The 22,278-nt window shown below is 44.8% G+C and overlaps 2 protein-coding genes across 2 annotated transcripts in view; one reads left to right on the top strand and one right to left on the bottom strand.

Moving 5' to 3' along the window:
* The window catches only part of LRCH3 (leucine rich repeats and calponin homology domain containing 3), a gene marked incomplete at its 5' end in the record, with an annotated part of 96,427 nt that extends 75,564 nt beyond the window's left edge, over positions 1-20,863 (top strand). The window contains 7 exons of the mRNA XM_079977766.1: positions 1,929-2,009; positions 4,366-4,414; positions 5,435-5,557; positions 9,231-9,349; positions 10,316-10,453; positions 12,029-12,106; positions 15,658-20,863. Coding sequence (XP_079833892.1) covers positions 1,929-2,009; positions 4,366-4,414; positions 5,435-5,557; positions 9,231-9,349; positions 10,316-10,453; positions 12,029-12,106; positions 15,658-15,858 — 789 coding nt within the window. The 3' untranslated portion in view covers positions 15,859-20,863. The remainder of the gene's footprint in view (positions 1-1,928; positions 2,010-4,365; positions 4,415-5,434; positions 5,558-9,230; positions 9,350-10,315; positions 10,454-12,028; positions 12,107-15,657) is intronic.
* HTR2B (5-hydroxytryptamine receptor 2B) overlaps positions 1-22,278 on the bottom strand; it is a 202,573-nt gene that overhangs the window by 67,350 nt on the left and 112,945 nt on the right. The window lies entirely within an intron of this gene.

Genomic DNA, 22,278 nt, shown 5'->3' with positions numbered 1-22,278 from the left:
CCTCATATTTGTCTTAGGGTTAGTTACAGATAGGTAGCCGTGTTGGTCTGCCATAGGTTAGTTGGTCTGCCATAGGTTAGTTACAGATAGGTAGCCGTGTTGGTCTGCATGCACACGAAAGCTCATACCAAGAACTAACTTAGTTGGTCTTTAAGGTGCTACTGGAAGGAATTTTTTTATTTTGATTTGTCTTAGGGGAAACTGAAATACATTTTTTAAACTACAGTGAACAATATCAACATACAAAAAAATAAGAATTCAGGATACTCCTCACCAAGCACTTGGTGATGAAATGACAATAGTGAGTAAGTGACAGCCCAACTAGAGCAGGCTCTGAGGTGGTCCTCACCTCCCAGTCTCCCTCCCTCTTCTGGAATCCTTCTCATAGGACAGCTGATAGTAGATGGTTCTGCTGAGAAGTGGCCTTTGCAGAATATCACCCATTTTCCAATGTATTGTTGCAACATGATGACCAATGTGGTGCCCTCCAGAATGTGGACCTGAACTCCCATCAGGCCCAGGCGGCATCGTCTGTGGCCAGCGATGATGAGTTCTAGTCCCGTAGCATCTGGAGAGCACCGCGTTGGCTGCCCCTGGGCCAAGCATGCATGACACTTTACACAATAACAAACGACAGGACCCGGGGATCTAGTACTCTAAATTTCACCAGTTATACATACTTAGGCTTCATTTCAGGTGGGGTGGGGGAATGATGGAGGAAATCTTTGTCAAATCACGGGCCCCACAGAAAAGGAAGGCTTTCATGGATTTGGAGAAAGAGGTTTTTCCTAAATAATCCTCACCCATCATGATTTAAAAATTCACTAAGGATATAAAATCTGTACAGTGACACTTGTTACTGGACCATCTTCTGGGATTGGCACTGTGCCAGTTGCCTTTAAAGCTCACCATAGCAACCAACCGCCGTGTACCTTCTCACATGGCTGCTTTGTCTGCAGTAAGCAGAGTGGCAGGGTATAAACAAATTATTATTATCTGTTACCTTTCTCCTGTGTTTCTCTGCACTTCTGGTCCCTATGTTTGCTTGTCCTCTTTCATCTTCTACTTCAAACTCCTTGGCATGAGATAATTCTAATTTTGCATGCAAGTGTCAGATACAACCCAATGCAGCCCTGGGTGGCCTTGGAATACAAACAAGCGTGGTTGGTTTTTGTTGTGCATAATTTCTGGCATCCTTTACTCTCGTGGACAGCATTTTATTTTAATTTACTATAATGAGTTATTTTACATGATGCTGTTGTTCCTAGTTCGTTACATTCCCAAGTGTTTACTAATTGAGCCTTGAGGACCAAATCTTCACGCAATCCCCATAAACACTGCTTGCTCGGTAAGAGCTAGCAAGGGGGAAATAAGTCAGTGGCTAAGCCCCAGAGAGTTCACTGTATGGGCGCTGCCCTTTGCCAATGTTCCCTGCACCCCCAAAGATGGTAACATCACCACAACATGCAATATGGATGCTGATAATAGGAGGAAATTTTTCCAGACTTGATGGGAAAATTTAACAGGAATTGTTTCAAGAAAGACTGTAGCATTACTTGAAGCAAGTCTTGGTTCAGGTAAAGAGAAGAGGCCATAGCTCAGTGGTACAGCACATGCCTTGCAAGTTGGTTCCATGTTCAGTCCTTGATTATCTGTATTTGGAGGGGTTGTAGTTAGCAGGCCTGAAAGAGACTTCTGCTTGGGACCTTGGAGGGCTGCTGCCAGTAAGGAGAGCCATTGCTGGACTTAGATGAATCCGTGGCCTCACTCTGAGTAAGGCAGCTCCATATGTTGATAGGCCGTTCTGAGACTGTTGTCAAGGGTAGTCTGTTGGATTCTTGTGCTTTGCACCTTCTGCCTTCTTCAGGTGATTTTCTGTCTTCCTCCCTTTCTTCTCCCCCTTCTCTCTTCTCTGCCCTCCCTGACAGAATGGTTTTGAGCCTATCTTAGTGTTTGAGATTGACAGTAATACCAACACCATTAAAAGGAGGCCGGGGACACTCAACCAGGTGAAGAGCATGCAGCGTGTGACTGTCTTGGCTGGATTTACGTTTCCTGCTTACCTGATACTGAGGGCAGCGTTGATCCCTACTCTCGGCCTGTCCTGTCATGAGCTGATTTAAAGTGGAGCCCGAGGGAGAGTTTTCATGTCCATCTAATGGAGCCAAGAACCACCCTTGCTTAATGGATGACTCTGCAGAGAGTTGGTGGTCCATGTGCCTGGACGAGTTAAGCTGGGGGAGGTCACGCCAAATACAATAAACTAAAAATGTAAGATCAGCCTTTCTGGATCAGACTGAGAAGGTCCATTTAATCACAAAGTTGGAAGGGACCACACGGGTCATGTCGTCCAACCCCCTTCAATGCAGGAATTTTTCACCCAAGGTGGGGCTCGAACCCACGACCCTGAGATTAAAAGTCTCATGCTCTACCGACTGAGCTTCCCCAACAGTTGGCAGCCAGTTTCTTCTGTGAGGCCCAAAGCAAGAGGACACAAAAGAAAAGACCTCTGCTGATGTTCTTCCCTCCGCAGTTCAGAAATATGAAGGGTCTGTTTAGCTACCGCAGACCCTCCTCCATGAATGTGTTTAGTCCCATTTCAAGGCTGCGGCAGCAAATTCCATGTGATAACTCTCTGTTGTGTGAGGACGCTCTTTCTCCAGTCTGTCCCGAATCTGCTACCCATCACTGGGTGACTCTTGAGTTCAAGTATTCTGAAAGGGGAGGGGGGGCTCTTTCCACTTTCTCCATAATTGCATGCAACCTTCCGTCATATTTCCCCTTATTTGTCTTTCCCCCCTCTTAACTAAAAAACCCACACATGTTTTAGCTTTTCCTCATAAGGAAGACGCTCCAGCCCCTGAATCATTTTGGTTGCCCTAAGTCATTGCAAAGACCACAGAATTTTGGTTTCTGCATATTAAATCCCATCTGTACCACCAAGAACCACTCCTGGTGCAATTTTCTGGTTTGCCATATGAATGAGCCAGAATAGGCTTGCCAAGTAAACGAGTTGTCAAAGAAAAGCAGTTTTATTCTGACATGATATGATGTCTAACCTGTCTGCAGTAGACGCTGATAATTAGCCTGTAAAACTTTTCTTTTTTGCAGAATATTGAGCAGCAGATAAAGACTGTACTTTCTGACCACTAAAATAAACTGCATATGCACACCCATCACTGTCTGTCACTTTTCGCCTGATGTTTTTGGTGCTTTGCAGACTTCTTTTTGCAGAGGCCATTATGATTTTTCATTGTGAAAATGATCAGGTCCAGTGCTTGCTTAATATTTCATTGGAATCATTTCTGACAAAAGTAAAAATAAATAAAAACGAACATACTCTATTATTATAGAAGATCTGGTTATCTGTCAAGCTGGGGAAAGGGCAGAGACATAGGTGAAGGCAGCCTTTCTTCCGTTCACCCAAACAAGCAGGCCTGACCTAGAAGCCATTGGGGAGGTCAGGGATATCATTTGACTTCCTCGGGCCTGCTGTTGTTAAATTCTTATTGCTGCTCTTGCTGGTTTCTCCTCTTGGTGAGAGCCTGGGTAGTGGAGCACAAGCAGAATCAGTGGCTGACACCCTCCAGGTACCAGAGCGAGACCCTCAAATAGGCTTGTGGGCTGTTCTCTGTAACTTGCTTCTTCTTGGTGACACTTCACACAAGATGGTGATTGTGGGTCACTCGCTTCCACTCATCCAACTCTTCTAAAACCTGGTCCTGTGTTTGGAGCCCACTGTGCCTCCCTCCAATAGCAGAACAAAGAGGAATAGAGGAATATTGGTAGATGGGCCAGTACACTTGCTGTGTGGTGCTTCCTTGTTGTATAAAATGAAGTTTTGCTATCTCTTCAACGTGAACTGAAAAGTCACCCTTTTGTGCTTGCATTCCTTAACAAGTCCACTTCGCTTGATTAGTCTGATTATCTTGTACATACATGCTGGAAATTGTAATCAGTGATAATAAAGAGTCCTCACAGAAATGGCAAAATATGTCTAAGAACCAGAGATACTTATGCAGTTGAATATTCACTTCGTACTAATTAGCCTTTGATTAAAGATCTTTTCTTTACATTTAATCAGTTTCATCTCCTCCTCCTCTCCCCCCCCCATTGGCTAGCTTAATGGCAGCCTTCTTTTTTTGTGGCTCTTGTCCCAAATACATTTAATCCTGGCTGTACTATTCTCCATTATTATAGTCCCAGAAGTGTTATGCTAATTTTCTAAGAGATCCTTTTTATGGCATGTAAATTCCTCCCCCCTATCTTATGCTCCATCTTCCTACCCCTAAAATGATATCCTAGATGTGTATAAAGCTTATTTCTGCTGTGTTCTACTGCTTCATCTTTCTCCTTTATCCACAGAGTGATGACAGATCCACCATCTCGCCAAATTCACCCACAGCTCAAACAGGTAAACTTGGGGGAGAAAGCAAAGGGGGAAACAGATGTATCACTGAGATGCTGAAAAGGTTATCAGCATGCAAGCTAAGCTGACACGGGTCTTGGCCATAACCTGTGGACCAGTGTAGCACCACAACCAAGGGTTGTGCCAACACTGCAAGCCAGTTGTGAGTACAGAAGTGCCTTAAGCAATCCTTTCCACCAGGTAGTTTTATAGGTGTAATAATTGTCATACTTTTGAGTCTTCGGAGGACTTCACACACATTGTAATGACCCTTGATTTGTAGGATTGGCCAGCACCGTTCTTCTCCTTTCCTAGATTTGGGGGTCGGGGGGTGCCGAGATAGCAGTGCCTTCCCTACAGTCACCTAGTGAGTTTATGGCAGAAGCAAAACTTGACCCTGTACCTTCCTGATTCATAGCTCATTTGTTTTACCTCCATGCTACACTAGCTCTCTCTCAATTCTTTGACTCATCAGAGAGATACAGCTCACTTCCACACAAGTAAAGTAAGGCAATAAAAAAGTTTGTCTCCAAATGAAGTGAGGTCCAGAAAATAATCAATTGCCTTGGTTAAGTAATGGCACACGAGCCTTTCTCCCACCGATACATCTTGCCTGTGATGTTGGGCCAAACCAAAATATGACCACAACTGGAGATAAACAGGCTATTATGCTTCAGCTGTGAAAAATCCATTGTACTGGGAGAAAACCATTTTGTATGGGTTCATAAATGCAGGACTATTGTAGCCTGAGCTTCAGTCGCTTTGGGAGGGCTGGGAGCTTCATTGCATTGGGTTTGTTTTTCTGGACTGAGGCTCCTTTGGACGTTCCTCAGGTTGTGAAACTGTAATAAAATAGAGAAGACTTTTTTCCAGAGGGTACTGAGGAATGTTCATAGACATCTAGAATGGGCTGGTCTTCCCCTCATGTCTTTATAACACTCAGCGATAAGTTTGTCAGTTTAAAAACGTGTCCTTCCAATTATTGTTCTGCTGAGCTCACAGCATATTTTGCATGTCCACATTCAGTTCACCTGTCTGCTCCATATCCTGGTCCAGCTGTTGCTGCTGCTCCTCCTTCCTACAGAAATCCTCCCCAGCGTCCTGAGAGCTTCCTTTTTCGAAATGTTGCCAGGGATGAAGTGAGCAAAGGTAGGCTACACAAATTGGACCTGTGAGGGTGTGGCTTGGTGGTCTCTGTTAGCCCCTTGGAGCATAGGAAGCTGACTTAAACCAAGTCAGACCATTGGTCCATCTAGCTCAGTATTGCCTACCCTAACCCGTAGCAGCTCTCCTGGGTTTCAGCCCAGAACCATCATGATAATAGTAATAATTTATTATTTATACGCCGCCCATCTGGCTGAGTTTCCCCAGCCACTCTGGGTGCTTCCAATCAAGTGTTAAAAACAATACAGCATTAAATATTAAAAACTTCCCTAAACGGGGCTGCCTTCAGATGTCTTTTAAAAAGAAGATAGCTGCTTATTTCCTTCACATCTGAAGGGAGGGCGTTCCACAGGGCGGGCGCCACTACCGAGAAGGCCCTCTGTCTGAGACTTCCGGGTTAGCGCCTCCGGTAATGGCTGAATTCCTCTGATCGGGAGGAATTTGCCTCGTGGAAATCTGGGTCTTGCCGCCACGGCGAAGGCGGAGACCCACTAGAAATCACAGGCGGGTGAAGCCTGTGAACGTGGGATTCGGCTGGCACCTTTTGCGCCTCCCCTACTTGCGGGGAAACCCGGTTTCGGGGATCCGGAGCGACGTGGGGTGAGCGGCACGGTGCTTCGAATTGACTGCTTCTTCCACGGAGCAAAGCCGCATAGCTGTCGCCGGAGAGCGCTGACTTTTTCCTGTGGACAATTTGATCTTAAAGCAACTACCCGTGAGTAGAGCGGAGAATTGGATTTTTAAACGTCTTAATTTGGTGCCGAAATAGGGAGGTCTAAAACAGGAAGTCCACCTTCCCCTTTTGTAAATAGATTGAAGCAATGAGGATGCAAGCTGAAGTCTCGGAAAGCCTATTGTAAAGGACTAAATTTTCATCAGTAAAAAATACTTAACCCCCCTTGGTGGCAGGAGAAGAGGGGGGAAGGTTTCGGACTGAGTATACCTGCAGGAGAGAGCGAACAGAGTTAATATACCACCGCTCCGATCCTGGAAACGGGCTGCCAACAGGACTGACCGTGATTAGAACGTTCACTGACAGTTAGTTTAAATAAGAGGAATACATTGTTTCCATGGTCTCCATCTGCATTTAAAAAGGAGTAAAAGTAACAGAAAATTGAAACTAACTTTATTGTTTGAATTGAGTTTTAAAGGACTAATACAAATAGAAACTGTTTCCCTCTAGAGGAACTGTTTCCGTTTAGAGGAAGCCTTTGAAACTGTCACAAGAGTTGAGCTGGGGGAATTTCCAGTTGCAAGATAAAAACCTGTGAGATTCTTGGGACCTTGAATCGGTTAAGAATGTTGACAGAAGAGGCCTTAGTGGTTGTATTATGTAAGATAAGTGACTCACTGGAACAACTTCATAAAAAGGTGGATGTGGTAACTACCAAAATTGACAATTTGGGACAAAAAGTGAACACCAATATAGAAACTATTCAGAAACTGACACAGGAATCTATTTTGACATGGCAAACTGCGGAGAAGGCTAGGGAGAAAGTTATTGCCGTTGAACCTAAAGTAACACAATTGGAGAGAGAGAGAGAGAGTCCCAGCCTTACAGATGCAATTTGATGACCATAAATTGATGCCTGCTATGATTGAATTTAAAGAAAATCAGATTTCGAGGATCAGACCCCTACCTGAACTGGCTACCTATCTGTAACTGGAGAAGGAAAGTTTGATAGATTTCCTCACACAGGAATTTGATGACTTTTGGGACCGGGACTTGGGTCAAGAAGAGATTAAAACTGTGAGGACTTTCGGACTTGGAAGAGGAGGGAAAAAGAGAAGAACAAAATAAGAGACTGTTGGAACTACCAGAGGAACTTAGAAGAACAACAGTCAAGAGTGGAAATTTTGAAAGACGTCCTGAAATACCTTTTGGATCTTAGATTTAACTACGGAGATTTGGTTGCCCTGTCGAGAAGGAATAAAATCATTTTTAGGTGGGAGTTTCCCCGAGATCTACTCTTTAGCCTCAAAGGAAGGAAAAGGAAAATAAGATCAGTGGAAGACAAAGTAAAGTTCATGTATAAATATGAAGAAGACTCGCAGAAGGGACTTGGAAAAGAGTTAAGAGCATCGGACAGAAGATCACCAGGTTGATGGACTATAGGGAATTGGCGGATATGACCGGCAGAATCCGGGACCAGGGAGAAGAGTCGGTGGAAGAAGATTGGAAAAAGTTTAAAGACTATTTATAAAAATAATGTAAAATTAATGAGTGTTAGAAAAATGTTGGAAAGGAGCTATATGGCTTTAGTAGAAATGTTACAAGGAATTAAGTACAAATAGATTATTAGAGTATTAAAGGGAAAATAAGGTTAAAATATGTTAAGACAATTATATATTAAAGGGAAAAATAAGGTTAGAATATGTTAAGATAAATTACAGGACAGAAAACAGAGGCAGATGGAAAGGAATTGCTGAAACAGTTAATTAAAGTGGAATACAAAAAGGGAGGTGTGAGGAGGTCGTTGAAACAAGTAAATGAAAGTTAAGATATTGAACTTATTAGATGTGTTTTAAATTGTGTTTGTTTGGTTTTGTTAATTTAATGTTTTGGGGTTGGCGTTGTGTGGTGTTTTTATTTTTGTATTGTATTGTTTTGTTTAACTCTTTTTTTTCTTTTGTAGTCTTTAAAATGTTAATAAATATTATTTTTTAAAAAAAGAGAGAAGGCCCTCTGTCTGGTTCCCTGTAACCTCACTTCTCGCAGTGAGGGAACCGCCAGAAGGCCCTTGGTGCTGGATCTCAGTGTCTGGGCTGAACGATGGGGGTGGAGACGCTCCTTCAGGTATACAGGACCGAGGCGGTTTAGGGCTTTAAAGGTCAGCACCAACACTTTGAATTGTGCTCGGAAATGTACTGGGAGCCAATGCAGATCTCTCAGGACCGGTGGTATGTGGTCCTGGCGGCCACTCCCAGTCACCAATCTAGCTGCCGCATTCTGGATTAATTGCAGTTTCCGGGTCACCTTCAAAGGTAGCCCCACCTAGAGCGCATTTCAGTAGTCCAAGCGGAAGATAACTAGAGCATGCACCACTCTGGCGAGGCAGTCCGCAGGCAGGTAGGGTCTCATCCTGCATACCAGATGGAGCTGGTAGACAGCCGCCCTGGACACAGAATTAACCTGCGCCTCCATGGACAGCTGTGAGTCCAGAATGACTCCCAGGCTGTGCACCTGGTCCTTCAGGGGCACAGTTACCCCATTCAGGACCAGGGAGTCCTCCACACCAGCCCGCCCCCTGTCCCCCAAAAACAGTACTTCTGTCTTGTCAGGATTCAACCTCAATCCGTTAGCCGCCATCCATCCTCCAACCGCCTCCAGACACTCACACAGGACCTTCACCGCCTTCACTGGTTCTGATTGCAGGACTTGGGATTGAACTTAGGACCTTTTCCATTTAGAGCATGTGCTCTACCACTGACCAGTGGATCTTCCCCTACATTGGAGCCAAGTTGTGTTGCACAGAACAGTTGCTTCATTAACTAGGCTGAAGGGTATGCTCTAACAAGCGGCAGATGAAGCGATTAACCTGTGATTGGGCTTTCCCTCTTGGGAATGCAAAGTGGAGGGGGCAGTGGGGCTTATGTGGCTGAAGGATGGCTCCCACACACTCCATATGGTCCTTTATTCTTTTCTTGTCTTTTCTAGCCGCTTCGTCACTGTCTCCTTCTGCATCAACACCTGCTAATAGCACTGGAGACCATAGTGAAAACCACAGTTCCAAGCTGCAGGAAGAAGAGGTTGAGCTGATAGAGCAACTGCGGAAAGTACGTAGCAAAGTTTTCTCCACTGCTTTGGAAAGATAGGCTTGCTAAAGAAGTTCAAGGCAAATCTATTCCAGGGGTAGCCAACCAAATGACCACCAGATATTGTTGGACTTTAACTCCCATGAGCTCTAGCCAGCATGGAATCCTTAAGGAATGCTAGAGATGTCCGTGGCATTCTGGATTTTAAAAAATCTTGCATGTCACAACTTGTTTATTTGGCAGATCTGCTGCATTTCATTACTGCACTGTGGGCTGCATCCTGTGTTGTTTGTGGTGTTTGTACACAAGAGTGTTTTTGCAAATTAGTCTCATGACTAAAAAGTAATCTGAGAAGGCTTTATAAATGTCTACGCCTGCAGAACCACTCCCAGTTTCTCAGCACACTTCTTTCTGATTTGTTGCAAATCAGGTTCCCAGATAACTTAGTTTAATTGCAGGAGGAAAACATTTGGGAGTAAAGAATGTTGCCCTTGGCTGGATTTGGACAATTGCATCTTGGCTTAATAAGCTGTGGTATGAATGAGCCATGGCACTGCTGTATGCAGCGGTTTTGCAGAAAAGCCAGGGAGTCCAGTTAACTATTGTTTTCCTTTACATTAGAACTGGGAAACTGTGGTTCGTAATTTAGGAGGAAGCCAGGACACGAAACCAGCTTCAAACTATGGCTTCTTATCCTGGCTTGTTCCGAAGCTGTTAATCACAGTTTCCCAGTTCTAATGTAACTGGAAACTATAGTTTGCTTGCTCATGCAGAGTAAGGAGCAAAGTGGCTGCTTGCAGAGCATGAGATTTGCTGGTTATTTTGCTGAGATAATCCGAACACAGCCATATCCTCATCTAAAGATGTCTGTAGGGTGTACTTTACAGATTTCTTGCAACCTGTTTAAAGTTTGTCTCTGGGTAGCATATATTGTGGTGGCGGCAATGAACTTGAAAGTTTCTCTCCTCTTTCCCCTCTTTTTTTCAGAAAATTGAATCACGGTTGAAAGTGTCTTTGCCCAGCGATCTTGGAGCAGCGCTGACTGATGGCGTGGTGCTTTGCCATTTAGCCAATCATGTGCGGCCTCGTTCTGTTCCTAGTATTCACGTCCCGTCGCCAGCTGTTGTAAGTATCCCGTTAAGAGCGCTGTGGCTGCTTGATAGAATCCGTACCTGTTTTTCAAATTTGATTCTGTCTTCTGGCTTGAAAGACCCTCAAGCAATGAAACAGCAGATGACTGCTAAAGATAAGCAAGACGGGCGATAGTGTAAAATGACAAAAGCAGAACAACAGAGCAGTGGTGATAAAATTATTATTCTTGATTTATTTTATTTTTTATTAACTTTGTATACCACCCTTCATCTGAAGATCCCCAGGGTGGTTCACAACAGAAAAATGCAAAATGAGAATACAAAACAAAATAAAAACAAATCAATTTACCCCCTCCCACAAATATATAGGAGCCAGAAGGAAATTAGCTGCACAAAATTCCCAGCATATTCTGGAGAGAAGTTGTCTGCTGCAGGGAAGACCCTGCACCTCGAAGAGGTCAGCCTGACTTCTGATAAGGAAACATGCCCAATCCCAGCCGCAAAGATCTCAGTCTGCAGAGATACTAGTTTCTTCAAATTTCTCTTTAATGTTGCTACAAACAACCCTGGATCTCTGTGTCAATAATATTCAACAAGGGCTGCAAGCACCTATGGCTACTGTGGCAAACACTGCAGTTTTGCATTGTAAGAACCCCCGAATCAGCTGCTTTTGGCATGCAAATATTCCATGCAAATCCAGACCTTCACTAATTTGTCTGGCTGTATAGGCAGCTGCTTTAAATTTAATTTCTGGCTGACCAGGATAGTGGGGTGAGAGTAAGAGAGGAGTTTGGACCTCAGTGAGCAAGAGGTGCACACCTAGAGACAGCAGCAGCAGCAGCAGTAGTAGTAGTAGTAGTTGTTGTAGCAGTAGTAGTAGTAATAATAATACCCCACCCATATGGCTGGGTTTCCCCAGCCACTCTGGGCAGCTTCCAACAAAATATTAAAAATACAATAAAACATCAAACATTAAAAACTTCCCTAAACAGGGCTGCCTTCAGATGTCGTCTAAAAGTCAGATAGTTTCTTATTTCCTTGACATCTGATGGGAGGGTGTTCCACAGGGCAAGCGCCACTACCGTGAAGGCTTGGTTAAGGGACGGCTGGCAGAGAAGTATATGTGGGTACAGCCATGCTGTCATTTGTACTACAGTGGTGCCTCGCAAGACGAAAAGAATCCGTTCCTCGATTCTCTTCGTCTAGCGGTTTTTTCGTCTTGCGAAGCAAGCCCATTGACGGCTTAGCGGATTAGCGCTATTAGCGGCTTTTAGCGGCTTAGCGGATAAGCGGCTTAGCGACTTAGAAAAGGGGGGGGAAGGGGGAAAAAACCGCAGGAACTCGCAAGACATTTTCGTCTTGCGAAGCAAGCCCATAGGAAATTCGTTTTGCGAAGCACCTCCAAAATGGAAAACTCTTTCGTCTAGCGAGTTTTCCGTCTTGCGAGGCATTCGACTTGCGGGGCACCACTGTATTTTTCTTCCTAAGTGAAATTTCTAGGGTCCCACCCACACCATTGACTCCTAGCACAAAAATATCTTTAAGCATTCTGGTTCATCTGTAAGGCACTGCTGAGTTAAGAATGACATGGTCCTCCTTTCTTCTGCAGCCTAAGTTAACCATGGCCAAGTGTAGACGGAATGTGGAAAATTTCCTGGAAGCTTGCCGAAAGATTGGCGTGCCTCAGGTAAAAGAGAAAACCTTCTGTCTTTATTTTGCACTGCATGTATTCATTTTATATTATTGAGAGCCCGACATTTCATAACACCAGTTCCTGCACGGGGTTGGGGGCCACAGTGGAACTAAATGCCTAGAGATGTAACCTGCCATATTGCAGCCGATTAAGCCACTCCAGTAATAAGCACCCTTTGTCCTTTAATAATGCCTATATGCAGACTTGCATTCAGAATAGGATCAGTGGAAAGTGTGTTAATGAAAATGTAGCAAATCAGGAAGTGAAATCATACTCCTGTTTATTCCAGTTCATCTGAGTGCCTAATCAGGGCTTGCCCAGTCTTGCTCAGTGCATTGAGTAAGATGTGAGGTCTTGCGCTAGACATCAGGCTTATTTCTGCTGTTGGCTTCTGTTTATGAAGAAGGACGGCTTAGGCAAACAGAACACTGGTCACAATAAATATAATTGTATCTTACAAGTCTGAGAAGTCTTGTCACTATTCTCATTGGTCTACCTATTTTATACCTTCTGGTACTTGTTCTCGGAGACTGTACTCAGGATGAAAATTCAGCTGTATGAAAGATTTGTACCATTGGCTATTCAAATGGGGTTCTGTGTTCTGAATCATTCCCACGCCCTCAGATATACTTGCCCAAGGAGTTGGAATGCTCCAGAATATCATACTTGATGCTACTACAGGCAGAATTTTTCTGCACTGCGTAGTTGGGGGGGGGGATTTGGTCTGGAGAGAAACTTTGGGGTCACTCCAATGAAAACCATAATCCCAAGATTGACCTACTGTGATGTATGGTATTTGAGAAGAAATGGAAGAACTAGCTGACTGTATTTCACTTAATTTAAAGTGATATGTTTGCAGCTAGATCCTGTGACATTTGACCTGGTCTCTGATGGTAGGTATCCAATAATATATTCCTATATTCAGCAGTTGACATCCTAATCCGGACACTGCGATAACAATTTTTGGACTTGACACTTCATCTTCCCAATTGCGGCAGGTGCTGACTTTAGGCAGAGACTCTTCCAATGCAGCACTGCAGACATTAAGCACTTCCTAGTCCAATTGTCAGCTCCTTTTGCTTCTGGATTCTGCTCATCATCCTTCAGAGAGCAGCCCAGTTGGTGCAAAAACGAGGCTTGACTGTGTGTGCTGCAGGTTTTTAGCACAGATACTTTTCAGTCGTTTGGTTTCATTATATTGCATGTGAAACATTAAGTCTTTAAGTGCTGTAATACTGTTTCTGGTGGCAATGGTCCCCTCTCCACCTCTTGATGATAGCCGAGTCATAATTGCTACAAGCAGCTGCTTTGCAAAGGGATCCCTAGATCTTTACCATGAAGAGCAGTATTGACTGTGTCATTACTTGTCTGTGTGTTTTGAATAACCAGCATTTGGCAGGTGTATTATCGAGATGCCAAAGTCTCACACTCCATAAGCAGCTTATAAAATCCACTAGCCATCACCTGACCATTCCCTGTGAGCAGGACAAGGATGAGTGGAAGCAGGAGCTGTGCTTCAACTAGCCAGGATCTGCAAGCAACTCCCAGGTTGCAGTTTGCCAGTCCCATGTGTTTTGAGTTTGGAACATAGCAGGAATAAATGAGTTGTCTTCTGCTGCCGCCTTCTGTGCATCTTTTCCATATCCCATTTTGCCAGCCGAAACGCCTTCATTCTCATCTTCATAGTAATAGCTCTTGGAGTTGGCTGCCCCTTGGAGTTAACAAAAGGCCAAGTGAAAGAGCTCAGCAGCACTCTCTGCAATCTAACAATTCAAGATGGGTCATGGTGGTGGCTGAGCTGATGAGGCTAGAAGCCATTTTCTTTGCTTGCCTTTTCATTCAAGTTCTTGGGGGAATCTGCTTCAGTTCAGCTTTGGTGCAGACCGGAGAGAAGCAGAAGGTTGTGTAGACCAGGTTGAAGCCGAAAGTGTCAAGTAGGTTCAAGCCAAGGATGTTGCTGGGGCTCAGTGGGTGACCTGAAGGCATTGTTGGTGCTAGCCATCACAAGGAAGAGCAAGAGTCATGCTTGATGGACCCAGGACCATTGAGTAGGAGTCAGGACAGGGGTTGGGGAGATGGGTGGGAGACACCCAGGAGCCAGAGACCAGCCACTTACGCCATTGCTCTGATGTCTGGGAGTTTGTGGGTTGACACCAGTGACCTATCCAGCACTTTGCCCAACTCAGCATAACAATTCAAACTGCTCAAACTGAAGTCTGGCTATTTTGAGAATATATCCCCCAACACTTTTGAGGAAGCTTAATTAAGTATATTTCTTATAACCAAGAATACACATAGGGTGGGATTCAGCACTGCACCCTTCCAATCTTTCCATCAGCACAAGCACTCCAGGTTGCCAGATAGAACAATATCACATCGCCTTCCCCTCTGTCCGCACGCTGTTCTGGGGGTCTTAATGAACACCCAGAGCCAGTGTCAGGGCGGAAATGCCTTTTTGCACAAGTGGAAGTATCGGTGCACAATTTCCTATGACTGGCCTCATGAGGTGAATCCTACCCATAATCTGTGCAAATTTGACATAACTAAGATCCTACACCTAGAGAAATGGGAATCCTTTATCCTTTTAAAATAAAAAAATGCTGCTTCTTATAGTTTATAGGGACTCTGAAGCACATGTAGAGCTCTACGCAAAACAGGATCTGGTCCATACTCTTCACTGTTGGGGAACATGTCAGGCAGTGATGGCAATAAGAGATCCTGCCTGCACCAAGTACCACTTGGTGTCTGTCTGTCTGTCTGTCTGTCTCTCTCTCTCTCTCTCTCTCTCTCTCTCTCTCTCTCTCACACACACACACACACACACACACATGCACACACTGTGTTGGACCTGGGACAGGCATGTGGTGCCTCCTGTTGGGTTTGTGTTGTAGCAGTAATAAAGAGAAAGGTGTCCGCATGGTCCTATGTAGAAATACTTACCTTTTGAGAGGGCAGATAAGATCCCTTTTTAAAGCTGTTCTCTAAAGGTAGCATCTTGCATAGAGCCACATTCCCCTTCTGCCGTGCCCACATGCCCATGTTTAGCTAAGTGATTTAGTGGGCACAGTGTGACAGAAACACATTTGGGGGTTGATGTGCTTTGCACCCTCACAACCATCCACCACCTCTGCCGGGAGAAAAGTGAAAAGTCCAAAAATTGCAAACTTTTTTTAAAAAAAATGAAAATGAAACGTGTTGCATGATGGTACACTGGTTTACCTATGCAGGATACTACACTCAGAGACCAACTTTGCATTCCCAACCAAAAATGGGTGCACTTTTGGGGTGTTTTCCATGCACCACGCTCCCAGTTTAAATAACACCCCTTCCTGAAAAATGAAGGCCTGATTGTGCCAGTATGTTTTATGGCTGTTTTCTTCCAACTGAACAGCAATATGAGAATAGAGGTAAGAACAGTGAAGGACTCTTTTGTGAGAAATGGATGACCCTGGGCTTTCTTGTCTACTTCATGGATTCTTGCATGACTGATGACTGACGCTAATTTTTTTCTGTCTGTTTTCCCTTCCTGCTCACACTTTGGACAGGACAAACTCTGTTCCCCTTCTGACATTCTCCAGCTAAACCTCAGCATTAAAAGGACAGTAGAATCTCTTCTTTCTCTGGGGGCAGATTCAGAAGAACCGAATCTTGTCTCCCTTTCCACCCAGCTGTGTGGCTTTGCGGCATTTTACTGTGCTCTGATGCTAATGCTCTGTGTGTTCTATCGCTGGGTCTTTTTCCTCTAGCTAAAGCTCAAGGGTGCCATGGACTTAACTCCAGCTCTTCCAAGCGGTTGGTAAACGGTCTGTGTTTCAGTCGAGAATTTTGTATGTGTACGTTGTTCCTGATCCACCAGCAATCTGCTCTGTGTGATGTGAAAAACTCTCTTGCTGATAATGACCTAGTCAGGCAGAATTTGCTGTTAGATAAGTGAAAGCTCCCTTACATTGTGTGGCTGGAATACTTTATGCAAAACAGAAGGGGGGTTACACTTTGTAGAAATCTATTTTAATTGCACAACGGTGGATATTTTTGTAGAACAGGAAGTTCACCCACTTCCTTTGGGAGGGAGGGAGGGTTGGTAGAGACAGTGATGGACATTTGATTCTTGGAACTCATGGAACACTTGAAAAACCGGGATACAGTGTTGAAGGGAGACACTCCCTCACCATAAGATTTTTCCATCTAGACCTCCTTTGGTTTCTTAAGGATTAAACAAACAATGAAATGCATCTTCACCTTTTTCTCCAAGTGCTATGAATATCACCATCGTTTTTAAAACAAAAAGTAGCGATTGTTCAGGATTCCTCAGAAACCTCAAGCCTAAGCGTCAGAGGCCTTATTTTCAAGCAGTGCAGATGGGCAATATTCCTTCCTGTCTCTGAGGCACCGCTAGGTTTGCAGAGCAGGCTGTATTGCACAGCAGAATGTGGAGATTGCAGGTTTTTACAGCCAATGCAGGTTTTATTACAGTGGCGTTATCCACCCAAATAGCAGTTTGCACTGATGGTCTACGATGCAGGAGGGGCTCATGAAAAATGGCTTCTCATCTTCTTAGACCAGAAAATCCACAGCATGCCATTTTTTTCTAGTGATCTCTACTCTATTTAGAATACTTACACAAGTTCCTCTTTGCTGTTACATTGCTCAGTCTGAGCAGACCCCTAGTGTGAGCAAATATCTGTACCAGCAAGTCTGCTACCTTAATCCTGTCTGCACCAGCTGTTAGTGTTGTCTTCAGCTACTGGTGATGTGTAGCACTGGGAAAATCCAACCCTTTGCCTTGCATTTTCTCACCTCCTTCTGGGCTCACGTTCATATTTGCACACATGTGTGCCAATGTCACAAATGTATTGACTTGTTTATTTCACTGTTAGGATTTCTCAGTTGATCTCTGCTGTCACAAAGAATTTAAGAGTGAGAGGCCTTCGACTTTCTAGCAAATGCACATGAGCAAGTTGTTGAAATCCTCAGCTTTAATACCAGTCCTGTAGCTTTCCAATAAATAGTGACAGCACTATTAAGGAGCAGCGCCTTATCTGAAATACCGTTCACACTGTTATTGATTAATTAGGTGCTTTCATGTTTATAGACATACTCAGAACAATGTGTAACAGTGTTCAGCAAGCTGGACAGTTCCCATTTGGGGCTGATGGCATTTGTCCTTGTGGTGGTTTGGTGAAGCTGGGGCCCAAATATTTCAGCTGGTGCTCAGCCTTGAAAGGGTCTAGTGGGGTAATAAAACCAGGGATGGAGAAAGTAAGTAATTTAACCCACTGAAACTCTAGCCCCTGGAAGCCCTGCTCAGTCTGGCTTCTAAGATTTTGCCGGACAGTTGCCTGCTCCCACCTCCCAGTTTAACAGCTCCCTCTCCCCAATGATGGAGCACCGAGGCTTCGTTCCACCACCTTCAGCCCGCCTTACAGAATGGCTTCTTGGCTCGTCTTGTTTTGTGTAGCTCAGGTACCAGCCGGGTTGATGCTTCAGCCTTTCTTGCCTATCCATGCACTCTGCTCCTGCCTTTCTCAGGGAGACCTTTGCTCTTAACGTGGATCTCAAAGCACAGGCGTTTGCCCTTCTGCCTTGGGGAGGTGTAACCATTGGAATCGCCTCAGCCTGGCAGTCATCAGTTCACACGTTTTAGGATTTGTCCTGCTCTGGTTGGCTAGGAGCCAAAAGCTCCACAAAGCAAGAACAAATTCAGTTACGTTTTTAAGAATGTGCACATTTAAGTACTGCTGTAACCAAATACAAAGTAGGGGGACATCTTAGGCCTAGAACGAGTGTCAGAGCAGCAAGTTGCTCTCCATATGTGAAAATAAGAATATGAAAGTTGAACACATGCAATTAGGCTCATGAACAGAAACATCATTCTCTAACCTTGTTGCATGCGTTTGAATAGCTTTTGAATTGGCCTCTTCTGTCAATTCATGACTGGCCAGAGTGCTTTATGACTATTGATTCCTAAATGAGAGGGCTCCTAGCAAGCAGAACTCCTGCCTTTGTGAATTCTAGAAGACAGTGTTACCAAAAGACCTTTCTCCACTTTGAATGAATGAGTATTCTTTTTGCGCTCATCCTCCTTGTCTCAAAATGTTTGGTCCATTACTGCAGGTGTAGCCTCTGCCTCACTTTAGGCTAACCTGAGTTAGGTCTGGTTTTTTTTTTTTTTTAACCTTTTTCTGATCCCCTTTAGTCCATGTTTATAGTGGCATTTTGCTGAATTCAGGTAGCGTTGGGGCTGAGTGCCTGGTTTGCCTGCTCTCCTTGCCAGAAATCCCAAGCTTTCTGCATCTCATTGTGTATGTGGAGGAGGCTATCATAGTCACACCAGGTGTGCTGACAGACCACTAAAAGTGCAGGTGCCAAAGCGGGAATGTGTGTGGGATTCAGTGTTGTTCTGTTACAGATCTTCCAGCTGTGCAAGCCTATCAGCCTCCTCCCCTCCTCCGCAATGTTCTGGGGTTCTCCTGACCCCCCCTTAAGCAAATTTTAGGGGACGGGTGGGGGCAGTGAGGAAGAGAAGAAACCCCATGACTTTGGCTGACAGGGTTCATTAGGTGACTTCTGTCTTCTGCGATGAAAATAATTAAAATTCTGCACCCAGAATTCTGCAACCTATATAAAATTGTGCAGATTGGAGAGGCTTGCATAATTTCTTCTGGTTTTGCCAGCCATGGGGAAAGGCAGTGATTTGTACATGGCACTGATGTCTTGCTGACTGAAATCTTACTCGGCCACCTTCAGAGATTTCCAGCAGTCATTTCCCAAAATGTACATCAAGCATATCTTCACAGCCATAAGGGCTAGCAACCTTTTTTAAAAAAATAAGACAAGTTTCTCAAGCAGATACATTCTTTGCTAATGCAAGAGTTGCACATGTGCAGTGATTGCACGCGTCCAGTTTTTGCAAACCACCTGATTGCTGAGATAATCCCTGCTATTCCAAAGGGGTTGTCAGGATTTTCACGGATGGGTCAGCCCATGCAGAACAGTTTTGCATTTAAGCCACCATGCAGCCTTTGCCAACCTGGTGCCCTCCAGATGTTTTGGATTACAACTCGCATCATTCCCAGCCAGCACAGCTGAAGGGCAGCAGCTTGGTGAAGGCTGCCGTAGAGCATTGTATCTTCTTTTTTAGGAGGGATGATGGTGCTCCCATACCTTTTAAAATGGTGCCCTTGACCGTTGATCAGCCAGGATGCTGGTGTTTCAGCTTTAGCCTGCTGAATCACGGCATTTTCCCACAATGAGCTCTTATGTTTTGTGCAATAATCACAGAGCTAGAGGCTCTAAATGTCACGAGCGCTTGGGGTCCCTCCCCGCAAATTCTGCTCTCAGTCACCTCCTATGTGGCACAGGCATCAAGCCTCTTCCACTGCTGCCTTTAAGAGTTTCCTGGGTGCCCACTTCCCCCCACAATGCCTTCCTTTTGCCCCTTCCTAGACTGGGCGGCATCTGCTTAGCAACTGTCACCTCGGCCCTGAGGCTAACGCCTCACCTGTCAGGCTGGGGAATGTGATACTCAAGAGTGGCTTGAGTTTTACACCTGATAGTTACTGTATTTTTCGCCCTATAGGATGCACTTTTCCCCCTCCAAAAATGAAGGGGAAATGTGTGTGCATCCTATGGGGCGAATGCAGGCTTTTGCTGAAGCCTGGAGAACAAGAGGGGTCGGTGCGCACCGACCCCTCTTGCTTTCCAGGCTTCAGGCTGCTATCCGCAAGCCTTGGGAGCCCGGCGGGAGTTCCCGCAGGCTCCCAAGGCTTGCGGATAGCAGCCTGTTCTGGGGTCAGGGGAAGCTCGGACTTCCTCCGCCCCAGCCCCGTGCCTGGGGGGGAAATAATTTTTTTCCTTTATTCCCCCCCCCCCAAAAAAAAACTAGTTGCGCCCTATAGGGCAAAAAATACGGTATAAAGCAGATTGTGTCCTTCAAAAGCTGATACCTCAGTAAATGTTAGTCTCTAAGGTGCTCATGCACTTTCTGCTGCTACAGACTAATGCCCCTGCTCTTCTGGGGTGTGTGTGTGTGTATTTGACCGCACACCTGCAGTGTGTTCTCAGAGGAGTCCCACAGCTTGCCTCTTGACCGCTCTGAAATAGCAGTTTCACAGTCAAGCAAGGAGTAGGGGGTACAGGAATCAACCCTGAATTAGTCAAGGAAACAGAGCGCCTCAGTTACGTGGATAAATGCGTGTTGGAACACTGTAGTTTGTATATTTTTTAAAAGCTGTTTCTACTGGGGGTAGTTTTAGGAATATTTTAAAAGAAATGAGTGCCTGTGAAAATGAATGGGCTGCTCAGTGAAACCGACTTTCTTAGTTGTGAGTTGAGTGAAGGGAATGGGGAGATGTTGCCATGCCGGAAATGCGTAAAGAAAAGCATTCCAAACTCTTGTATTGACTCCCCTCCAGTCTCCCTTGCTTGTTTAGCCATCATCTTTAAACAGGTATTAACTAGTGTGTGAGAAAGGGTTATTTTTTTCCAAATTCCTGCCATCTCTCCTCATTCACATGTTATGCAAACGAAAAGTGCTTCTCTGGCTTGTACTCTTTGTACCAGGTTTTGCATATAAAGTGTACGTCTAATACCATCCGACTTCAGGAAAAAAAAGACTTCCTCTTCCCCTTCATGTTCACCTTTATAATTCTCCTTTTATATATGTGTGTGTCTTGTTTTCAGGGGACGGGGGGCTGATTGTGGGTTGCTTTCCTTTTTAACATGTTGATTAAATAAAGTTCCTGTCCTGGAGTCTGGCTGGCTTGTTGTTCACTGTGTCACACATGCAGCTGTTTGTCCGAACCAGCGGTGGGCAGCTCAGAGATGTGTTTCCTTAGGAATGCATCCTTAAAAGAAGGCTGGCACGCATGCCACATGCCACATTTGCACGTCACTTCCATGTTCATAAAGTACCAAACTACATATTGCATTTCTGCCGGGATAATATTGCTGCCCAGTGATCGCCTTCAGCTTTAAAAAAGAACCAGCCATTTGATTGCCGGGGGGTGGGCAGATGGACAAATATTGTCATACTGGCTGAGAAATTGTGTGCATTAGAAACCACAGTGGTTGCATTTTTCATCCTTTAGTGCTTGGGACCGTTGCGTTTCTCAGGTGTAACCTCGAAGGTCCCAAAATGAAAGTTTAGATTCTAATAAAACCCCACAATTCTCCCCCCAAAAGGCATACTGAGAGCCAGCTTCTTAGTTGCTGCCACAGCTGAGAGGCTTGAACATGTGAAGCTGCCTGAATTCTAATTCAGAGCACTGGTCCATTTTAAGCCGGCTCTGCCTAGGCTGAGCAGCAGAGAAGAGGCTCCTTTAGAAGTAGAAATGCAATGGGCTGGACGTGGGACTTTTTTGCATGCAGACCATGCGCTCCACTGCTGAGCCGCACCACCCTCTCATTTTATAACATTCCATTTTTGGCACACATACACACACACATTTGCTTTAATTTAGTTTCCTTTTTTTTGCGTTGTTTTAGTTTTCATCCCTTTTTTTTCCTTTATGTCTTTTTTGTGTTTTCCCATGTAGGAGCGATTATGTTTGCCTCTGCACATATTAGAAGAGAGAGGGTTGACGCGAGTGGCAGAGACTGTACAGGCACTTCTGGAACGGGCCCCCCCAAAACAGCAGCACCACCAGCAGCAGCAACAGCAGCAGCAGAATCAGCTGGCTGCTGTGTAGTGACCCCCGAGACCTTGTTGCTTTGTCCTTGGCCAAGCCGAAGAATGCCCGGACTTGACTGCTGGGGCAGCGTGTTCAGACACAGGCAACCTTGCGTTCGAAGGAGGAAATCTGTATCCGGGATTCCTGAAGGGAATAATTTTTGCTTCATTTCTCCACTTTTTTTGGAGGTCACAAAAGTTTCCATTGAACTTAAAGAGAAAAGAATTATTTGTAAAGTGAGTTTTGCCTGCACACGTGGGAGGGAACCAGGGGCAGATTTCACCTCCTCTCTGATTCATTTCTCAATAAGGTCACAGTAGAATTGGGGCAGCGGGTGGGAGCCTTTGAAACTACCCCCACCCCCCGAAAAACACCATATGTTTAAAAAACTCTGGGGTGGCTAGTATGTCGTATTCAGATAGGAAATATCTTTTGGTTTTTTTGCAATGCTCTCATTCGTTTCAGCACACAGGGCATTTCTTGTGGATTAGACCC

Source organism: Podarcis cretensis, assembly GCF_951804945.1.
Source record: "Podarcis cretensis genome assembly, chromosome: 5".
Taxonomy (NCBI): domain Eukaryota; kingdom Metazoa; phylum Chordata; class Lepidosauria; order Squamata; family Lacertidae; genus Podarcis; species Podarcis cretensis.
Note: the sequence above shows the minus strand (reverse complement) of the source record. Positions and strands in the feature narration are given on the sequence as shown.